General features: G+C 56.3%; 1 protein-coding gene across 1 annotated transcript; it reads left to right on the top strand.

Moving 5' to 3' along the window:
* The first annotated feature begins 2821 nt into the window (after positions 1-2821).
* LOC124233250 (probable cystatin-15) lies at positions 2822-7842 on the top strand. The gene is made up of 3 exons (XM_046650414.1): positions 2822-3016; positions 5816-5926; positions 7740-7842. Exons 1-3 carry the CDS (start codon positions 2822-2824, stop codon positions 7812-7814), a joined length of 381 nt encoding a protein of 126 aa, XP_046506370.1. The 3' UTR covers positions 7815-7842.
* Positions 7843-8721: the final 879 nt, after the last annotated feature.

Here is an 8721-nt window from a genome sequence, read left to right as displayed (position 1 = left end):
CTGAGGGGTTCCCCTGCTCCTCCTGGGTCCCTGGGGTTCTGGTTTGAGTGTCCCTGGTTGAATGTCTGCCCCTTTCCTGACTGATTTATTCCCACGATGTGGCTGTAAGAACTAACGAGATAGATTTCCCTGCACAGCTGTGGACAGCCCCATTGGGCCCAGCACAGAGACTTTGGCCTGAGCCTGCTTTGGTCCTTTGACCAGCTGCGTGTAGGATTTCTAACCTCTCCCTGCTATTTGATCGGGGCATATACAAACTTACAGTGGCGTGTGTGTGGTCACTAAAGCTGGCCTATAAGCTGCCCTTGGCTTGAGTGCAAGTGGGATCGAGCCATTGTTCATGGGTCCCGTGCTGGTCAGGGACACAGCCAGACCCTCCCTGAGTGCCAGTCCGTGCTGCTCACAGGTAGACACCTTCAACCCAACTCCCACTTCCATCGGGAAGGCCTGGGGTCTTGCTTTTTTCAATTTGCTGTGGTTTGATCTCAGATGCACCTTACGTGCTCCAGGGGGCTTTGCAAATGTTCCCCAAGTTCGTGCCAGGACCCTCAGCATTAGGGTGCAGACCCTGGCTCATTTCAAATGCTCCCCTGCCGATTCCAGAAGGCTCCTTCCTGTTGGGGCCCAGGGCACGGATGGAGGTGCCCCATTCTGACTGTGGCCTGTCTGCTGGTTGCAGCTGTAACTAGAAACATAGTCTTTTGGGAACCGAAGGCCACAGCTTTGCTTCTTTATGGGGGGTTACAATAGTTCTATTCATGGTGTCAAGATAAGAGGAGCAGCACTTCCCAGGGTCTGAGGGAGAGCCTGGGCGACCTTAGAGCTCTCGGGAACTGATAGAGCCTGCAAGGTCAAAGTCAGAAGATACACACAGAAGTGAGGAGTCCATTTAACAAATTTGATTTTTGGTTACTGTCGAATGTTGAGCTAAGCTATTCCATGGTAATGCTGCCTCAGCATCCACCTTGTGTGGCCAAGTGGCCTGCAGGGACCTGAAACTGACCCAGGACCCTCGTGCAAGCACACACCCTGGACAGCAGCCGGCAGAGTCACAGCACATGGGAGGTCCCAGGCAGCCTCCCAGCAGCCCTGTGGTCAGCAGCCTCCCCTGCCTCTGTGGGCTTCCCCTGTGCATGTAGAAAAGACGCCTGTGGAGCTCATGGAAGCCCCGCTCTTTGGGTTTGGATTGACTGATCTGCCTTACCCCGGGACCCCACCTGTGGACACTAATAAAGGCGTGTCCGCAGGCCCCGCCTCTCCCCGTCTACGCTCTGCCTTGACTTTCCTGCGCGGCTCCTCGCCGTGTGCCGTGGGCTTCCTCCAGGGCTTGTGAGTAATAACCTTCTCTGTTTTCGTTTCTCTTGTGGTCCACTGTTGAACCCAGACTCGCCAGCCATCAGGCGCTCTGTGCTCCACTTAACAAGCGTTCATTTGACGAATTCCTAACAGCCCGGCAGAATATTCACCCACGCTGCAGAACGTGCATTCTTTTGAGCTGATAGCACATTTGTCTGTATTGAGTGGATTCTGATCCATAAAGCAAATCTTAATGAATTCCAGAGAACTGATGTCACATAGAATAGGCTCTCTAGCCACAGCGAGGTGCAGGCAGACGTTAAGGGGAAAAATGTTTGCAAACTCAGCCGCACTTCTCTGAATAACACGTGGGTTGGAGAAGCAATCTCAGTGCAGGTGGAGCAGGTGGGCAGGTAGGCGCAAGGGTGTCCTCTATTCCGTCTACACTCCCTTCTCTTCCTGTGCTAGCCCGGGGCCTGTCCTTCCCCATGGCTGAGGCCCGGGCCCCCCCTCCTTTCTGGGACCTCCATTAGTGTACAGGTGTCCATGTTCCCCAGGCTCCAGGTGGGAAAATCATTGTAGAGTAGAGTGTCCTCATGCATGCGGGCAGCATGTCGCACTTTCCTGGCCTGCCCGATCCCCTTGCCTTGTTCACGCACCAGGCAGGGCACGCATCGGTACCACGGTTCCTCTGAGAAGAACCTGACACGGCGACGCGGCAAAGGTCACGGGACCGGACTGTGGCAGAGCTGCATGAGAATGCATGTCAGCTGGGCTAGGCAGGGCTGCCCTTCCCCACCCTGACACCTCATGCCTGTGGTTCCTGTTCATGGCCGTTCCAGCAGAGTCCTGCCTCGGACTAGCTTCCCTCTGCTCCTGTGCATTCTCTCTGCCCACCTCAGGATGTTAGAAACCCCTCTCTCCCTGGCCAAGCACAGCCAGGCCTCATGGCAAGTAGGTCAGCATGTGCCAGAGGTGGTTAGAGGATGGTACCCCAGCCTTGATGCTGACCCCCCCCGTACCCTCCTGATGCTCCCTGAGGTCGTGGGCTACAGCCAAGGTCAGAGGTAGACCTGGTTTTTACCTCAACTCCCCAGGACTCAGGGCTCACCAGTATTCTTAAGAATTCCCGTGACTCTGCCAGTCCTGGGCTGCACTGCCACGAGGGCAAGGAAATGGGCTCATGACTCCCCCCATCCCCAGGCCCTATCAGGGTCGGGCTAGGGCACCAGGAGGCAGCCTTGGAAATGTGCAAGGAACAGAGAGTGTTGCTGGCATGTCCCTAGGTCAAAGGCTTATGTGACAAGGGAGTGGAAAATGTGACCCCTGCTCTGCCTACCATTTGGTGATGATGGGAGGGACAAGGTAGGGGGCAGGGAGGAGGGGCTGCACAGAGGCACTGGTCAGCAGCTCAAGGCCTCTGAGGGGCAGGCTGTGTGGGATGTGGAGCAGTGGAGAGCGGCCCAATAGCAGCCACACCCCACCCTCCGTGTGCCGCTGGCCTCTAGGGCTGACACCGGGCAGCATGTTCTCGAGGGCGCCTCTGCTTCTGGCGCTCATTGTGCTGGGGCCTCACGTCTACAGATGTGGCTTTGTGGACATCGGTAAGAACACGAGCTTCTTCCGCATGTGTGTGGAGTTTGCCAAGTTTCAGTTCAACCAAGCCCAGCCAGATGAGTATGCCTACAAGCTGCTGTGGGTGGGGCGAAGCCAGCGCAAGGTGAGTGGCTCTCTTCCCTCCCTGGGGCTCCACGTTCACCCCAAAACCAAGCCTGGGAGGCGCGAATCCTTGTTCTGCTGGAAACAGCAATGGGCATTCTAACTTGGTGAATATTTTTTAAGAATACAGGATATCATCAGATGTGTCCCAAGTTTCTTTTTGTTTCCTTAATGAGTAGAGTCCTTGAAAAACAGGGTAGAGAGGAAGGCGGGACAGCAGAAAGGAAAGCATTAAAGTCAGACATTCAGATGTGGTGTGTGGAGAGAAAAACAGTGTCCTATATGAGAGAGTGGAGAGACGTGAGAACAGCAGAGAGAGACCAGTAATGAGAAAGACAGAGAGAGGCGGTAGCCGACAGACAGAAGCCCAACGAGAAAAGGCATCCCAGAGGAGAGCTGACTGCAGGCTGCGGCTGGGCTCCAGGGAGCCTCGTGGGGCCCATCAGCCAGGCCGGATGCAGAGATGATGCTCCTGCCTGAAGTCCGTGGCCTTGACTGCCCAGCCACTGTGGGTCCGGGCCTGGGCAGGAGGTGGCAGAGAAGACAGACACGTTCTCATGGAACCATTATGCTGGTGACGAGAGGCAAACAGACCTCAAGTTCATGAGTGAAACAGTGGAAGACTGGGACAATAGCGGTCAGTGAAGGGCCGCAGGGCTGTGGGGAGGTGAGGAATTTGGGAGTGGTCAGAGAAGGCCGTTGTGTGATGGATACTCCTGGAAGGACCCAGCCACGTAGGGGTTTGGGGAGAAGAAGGACAAGCAGCCACAGAGAGGCCCCTGGACCAGGACAAGCCCCGAGTGCCCAGGAGGCCTGACAGTCTCAGAGTAATGGCACCCATGGGAGGGAGTCACTCAGGTGCTTTAGCAATCATCTCTCTGGACCCTGTGGGTGCAGTGGGCTCCACAACCTGCGGGCAAGCTGACACCAGCACGCAGGGGATGGTCCCCTAGTCACTAGGAGGTACAAGAAATGCTGGCTTCTTGGGGCCAGCCCTGTGGCTGTGTGGTTAAGTTCGCACACTCTGTTTTGGCGGCCGGGGGTTTGCTGGTTTGGATCCTGGGGATGGACCTAGCATGGCTCATCAAGCCATGCTGAGGTGATGTCCCACATAGACGAAGTGGAAGAACCTACAAGTAGAATATACAACTATGTACAGGGGGGCTTTGGGGAGAAAAACAAAAGAAGATTGGCAACAGATGTTAGCTCAGGGCTACTCTTCCTCAGCCAAAAAAAAAAAAATCCCCCCAAACCAAAAAAGAAACGCTGGCTTCTGAGTCTGCTTGGAGGTCCATGTAGGGTGCACTGATGTGGGGTCTTAGAGAAGAGCAGAGTCAAGGACAGACCACAGATGTGTGCCCTGAGCACATGGACCAGGGGTGACTCTATTAACTGAAAGACATGGAGTAAGGTTTGGTTGCGGGGAAAGATCTGGGCGGAACACACCAGGTTTCAATTCCGCGAACCCCCTGGCACAGTGCAGAAGGCAGTGGGAATAGAGTCCTAAGGGCAGGGAAGAGGTTGGGCCTGATACAATGTAGGTGTCGTCAGATCTGGTTATGCAAACCTTTCCCGCTGGTGTTTATTCTTACACTGCCTGCTTCACCTGAATGGAACAGACTGTCACCCAGGAGTCAGTCCGCCCACGCCCGGATTCCTGTCCCCAGTGAGCAGCCCTGAGGCGGTATGATGTCCCCAGGGCTCTGAGGCGCAGGGCCCACGTCCGCACCACACTCCTGAAGAGACGCGAGGGGCCCCGTCTGCACACAGGGCACCGGCGTCCCTCGGTCTTTCCCGTTTCCTGACCTCGGCCCCTCCTTGGGCTGCATCTCAGCCCTGGGCCCGGAGAGGTCCCAAGAGCCCCTCGGGCACCGACGCCACTGCTGCTGCCCCCGCCTGAGCCGCGGTCCTGCCTCGGGGTCTGGGGACGCTGCAGGGGGCTGGGCGTGCGCGTGTGCGTGGGGGGTGTTGTTGGTGTGTGTTGGGGCATGAGTGGGTGTCAGGTGTCAGTTGCAGAATTCCTGAGCTTCAAACAAGTCAGCTTTCCAGACAATTCCAGGTCAGCCCAGTAGAGGTGGGCTTCTCCTCAAGGTGATTTCCCTCTCTGTTTGAGTTCTTCCCGAACTTTTATGAACTTCTATTTAGGGAAATGAAATCACACCTTTTAATAAGTTCTTATCGAAACCTAGTAAACTCACGAAACAGCGCCTGATTCATAAATATGCACCTCGACGAAAGACTACGGGAGGAGCCCGTGCATGCAGCCATTTCCCACGGGTAGAGACCGAGTGCTCCCAGCCCTGGGGACCCCCCACCTCCCGGTCGAGGTGCTTCCCCTGGAAGGGACAGCCCCGCTCTGATGGCTGCTCGGTGCGCCGCCCCGCCCCTCGTCCTGCTCCCCATCGACGGCGCTGCTCCGTGTGCTCGCTGTGTCTGGCGGGCGCTGCTCCAGCGTGGATTCAGAGAGCGGTCACGCCATCAGGGCTGGCTTAGCGTGTGCGGGCTCAGTGCCTGGAGCTCAAGTCCCGTGAACCTGCCACCCTGTGTGTTCACGGCACTGTCCATGTGACCGCCAGGTATCGGCCGCAGGAGGAGAGCGGCGGGGAGGATTCCAGCACATGCTGTAGGCGCATGCAGGGACACCTTTCTGTGCATTATTTGCTTATAGAGAAATTGCACACGATTTGTGTATACTATTTACATGCATGTTCTAGTCTTTTGCCCACTTTTCTACCTGATTCTCTGCCTCATTCGTGAAAAGCAAATATTTAGCAGCTGTTTTACAATTTCTTCGTCACAGAGGTGGACCATGATCTATCTGATGGACTTGGAGATGGGCCGCACGACGTGTAAAAAACACGTTGAAGACATTGACAACTGCCCCTTGCAAGAAGGCCCAGGAGAGAAAAAGGTTTGAAAATAAAATCAACCCAAAGTGTCACGAACCTTCTGGGAACAAAATGTAATGTGAAGGAAGGCGTCTTAGAAAACCTACAGTCCTCCCGTATGCCTCCTTACTCCTCGTACAGAACACTTGGCTCTGGACACTTCAGGTCCCCAAGTGTGTTGGGGTCTTTCTCCCACCAAGTGATTCCCTGTGACATCAGCTCTCTACCTGGAGACAGCATCCGATCCCTCAGGTTAAGGGCTCAGTCCCACAAGACTGCCGCTCCCCCGCCATTCAGATACCAATCACAAGTAGCCCGTCCTCAGGTTCCCCACGACATCTGTCCAGTTTGGCTACACACCAGAGGTTCCCATGACCCCTCCGCAGGTTGGATTAATTTGCTAGAGCAGCTCACAGAACTCGGGGAAACACTTATGTACCTTTACCAGTTCATTGAAGGATACAATACAGGAGACAGATGCATGACCAGGTGAAGAGATGCCCAGGGCGAGGTCTGGGAGGCTCCCGAGCACGGGAGCTTGTATCCCTGTGCACAGGGGGTGCCAGACCGTCCCTGTGTGGGTGTGTTCACCACCTGGGAGCTCCCTGAAACCCTTGCGGGTGGGATTTTTACGGAGGCTTCCTCATGTAGGCGCAGTCAATTATTAGCTCCGTTTCCAGCTCCTCTCCTCTCTCTGGAGGATGAGGGCTGAGGCTGAATTCCAGGATCTAATCTTGGCTTAGTCTTTCTGGTGACCAGCCCCCATCCAGGAGCCATCCAGCAGGCCACCCAGAGTCACTTCATGAGAACAAGACATGCCCCTGGTGTTCTTACTACCTAGGAATTTATGAGGGTTTTAGGAGCTCTGTGCCAGCTACTGTGGCAGAAACCAATATATATTTTCTATTATCTAACAGCAGGCCTGGGGAGGAGACTGGAGAGTCATCAAGGACGTCCTGGGCAGAGCGGGGGCCTGGCCCCTCTCCCTGAGGTCCCGGGGCTTCCGCTGGAGGGAGGGGGCCATTCTGAGCAGATAGGGCTGCTTCCAGCGGAGCAGTGGACTGAGCCTGTGCTCACAGCCTGGCTGGCTGAGCAGAGACACCCTGCAGACCCCACGTGACCTTCCCGCCTGGAGGGAGCGCTCCCCCAGGTCCCAGCCTCAAAGCTGCCTGAGACCTCAGGCTTCAGGCAGAGGATGCTCTCCCAGTGGGCCTCCCTGCTCCTTTGGGCCTGTGATTTGGGTTGAAGGACTGTGTGGTTTGTTGGGTCATCTCACCTTTCCCTCTGGTCTCAAGGCTGCAAGACCATGTCTGGTCTGTCTGAGTCCTCCTGTCATCGCCCTATGAGCTGACACCTGGTCCACGGGGCTGGGACCGTGGGGAAGGGCCTTAGTCAGGGTGATGCCCTCGGTGGGAGTGGTCTGCACCACAGACACGGCCTTGGGGGCAGCCTCCCCTGGGGCGGGTTTGCCACTGTCGTTGACTGTGTGGGGCTCAGCTGGACTGTCTCCTGGGCAGTGTGCTGGCTCCCTCAGAACTCACGGAACGGGGGTCCTTCGTGGAGCATCTTGTGCTCCCGGCAGTACCCCTGAGAGGAAGGCGGTGGCCCCACCAGGCACCCTCTCAGGAGCCCCTGTCCTGGGTGGGCGGATCCAGCAAGCCCTGCCCATCATCCTGGTGGGGCCTTGAGCTTCTCAAGCCCTGCCCCAGGTTGCTGTTTCTCCTTTCTTCCCTCTTGTAGTTTTCGATGGCTCTCGAGCTCCTATTCAGTCCTTCACGCCAAGTGCTCTCAGTGTCGCATTGTCCTGATTTCTGTCATATGATTACTTTTTTCCAGGTGGGCTGCACTTTCATTGTGGATGCTCGACCCTGGTTTTCCCAGTTCACTCTCCTGAACAGCACCTGTGTGTAGGAAAGGCAGGCAAGGTGCCCCTGGCTTCTCAAGGCAGAAGTTCCTTTTCTGCTGGAGGGTGACAGTCAAAGGTCTGTGCAGTGGCAGGGGGAATAAAGGCATCTGAGAGCACTTCCTGTGTCCCTGTCAGCTTTCCACTCTCCCGGGTCGTTTATTCTCCACGAATGTCACTGCGGGTGACAAGTGGCGGGGAATTTATCATTCTAGCACTTACCTTGGCTGCAGATGCCGAGCGTTGAGTAAAGCAAACCCCCCAGTTGGTGTGAGGCTGCCCTTACTGGTTCTGGCGGGGCCCCACTGGATGGTTTGTGTGCTCATTCATTCATTCTGCCATTTGTTCCTTCACTCATCTCCAATCCCACCATGCCCCTCATCCATTTCTCTCCGAAGGAATGCAGACAGTTCTGTCAGGGACAAGCCACCCACATCCCCTCCGCTTCCGTGTCTGGGGCCAGACTCACAGTGGGTGGTACTTCTCCAGGTGGGCTACACCCAGACACACGGGTGGTAGGTGGGCGACTGGAACTGAGAGAAGGCTCTGCCCTCTTGGGCCCCAGCAGGGGCATCTGCTCCAGGAGGCCTGACTGATGAGGATGTCTTCTCCAGGGCCTGCAGGGATGGCTCAGAATTTGGCAGCTCCAGTCACCACGTCCCCACCTGCTCCCCGAGCCATTTATTCCCCTATCAGGGCCCAACCTGGCCTCCTTGGCCACCAACACCAATCACTCCCCCTGGGACAGGCACCATGGTGACAGGCACCCACCCTGATGAGCAGCTCTCTCTTCTTGGGTCCTGGTGGGGAGCAGCCCTGGAGGGACAGAGAGATGGAGGGCATGGAGGGTATGGGGAATGACTGGGACAGTGAGGCCGTGGCCATGCCACCTGGGGGAATACTTGAGAAGGGAGA

Source organism: Equus quagga, unplaced genomic scaffold (assembly GCF_021613505.1).
Source record: "Equus quagga isolate Etosha38 unplaced genomic scaffold, UCLA_HA_Equagga_1.0 175046_RagTag, whole genome shotgun sequence".
NCBI lineage: Eukaryota > Metazoa > Chordata > Mammalia > Perissodactyla > Equidae > Equus > Equus quagga.
This window is presented reverse-complemented; position numbering and strand designations above follow the sequence as displayed.

Excerpts from the sequence above, each read along its gene's own strand:
- LOC124233250 (XM_046650414.1), top strand. The coding sequence starts at position 2,822 with ATGTTCTCGAGGGCGCCTCTGCTTCTGGCGCTCATTGTGCTGGGGCCT. Across the intron at positions 3,017-5,815 it reads TGGGGCGAAGCCAGCGCAAG|AGGTGGACCATGATCTATCT; the intron begins GTGAGTGGCTCT and ends TCTTCGTCACAG. Across the intron at positions 5,927-7,739 it reads AAGGCCCAGGAGAGAAAAAG|GTGGGCTGCACTTTCATTGT; the intron begins GTTTGAAAATAA and ends ACTTTTTTCCAG.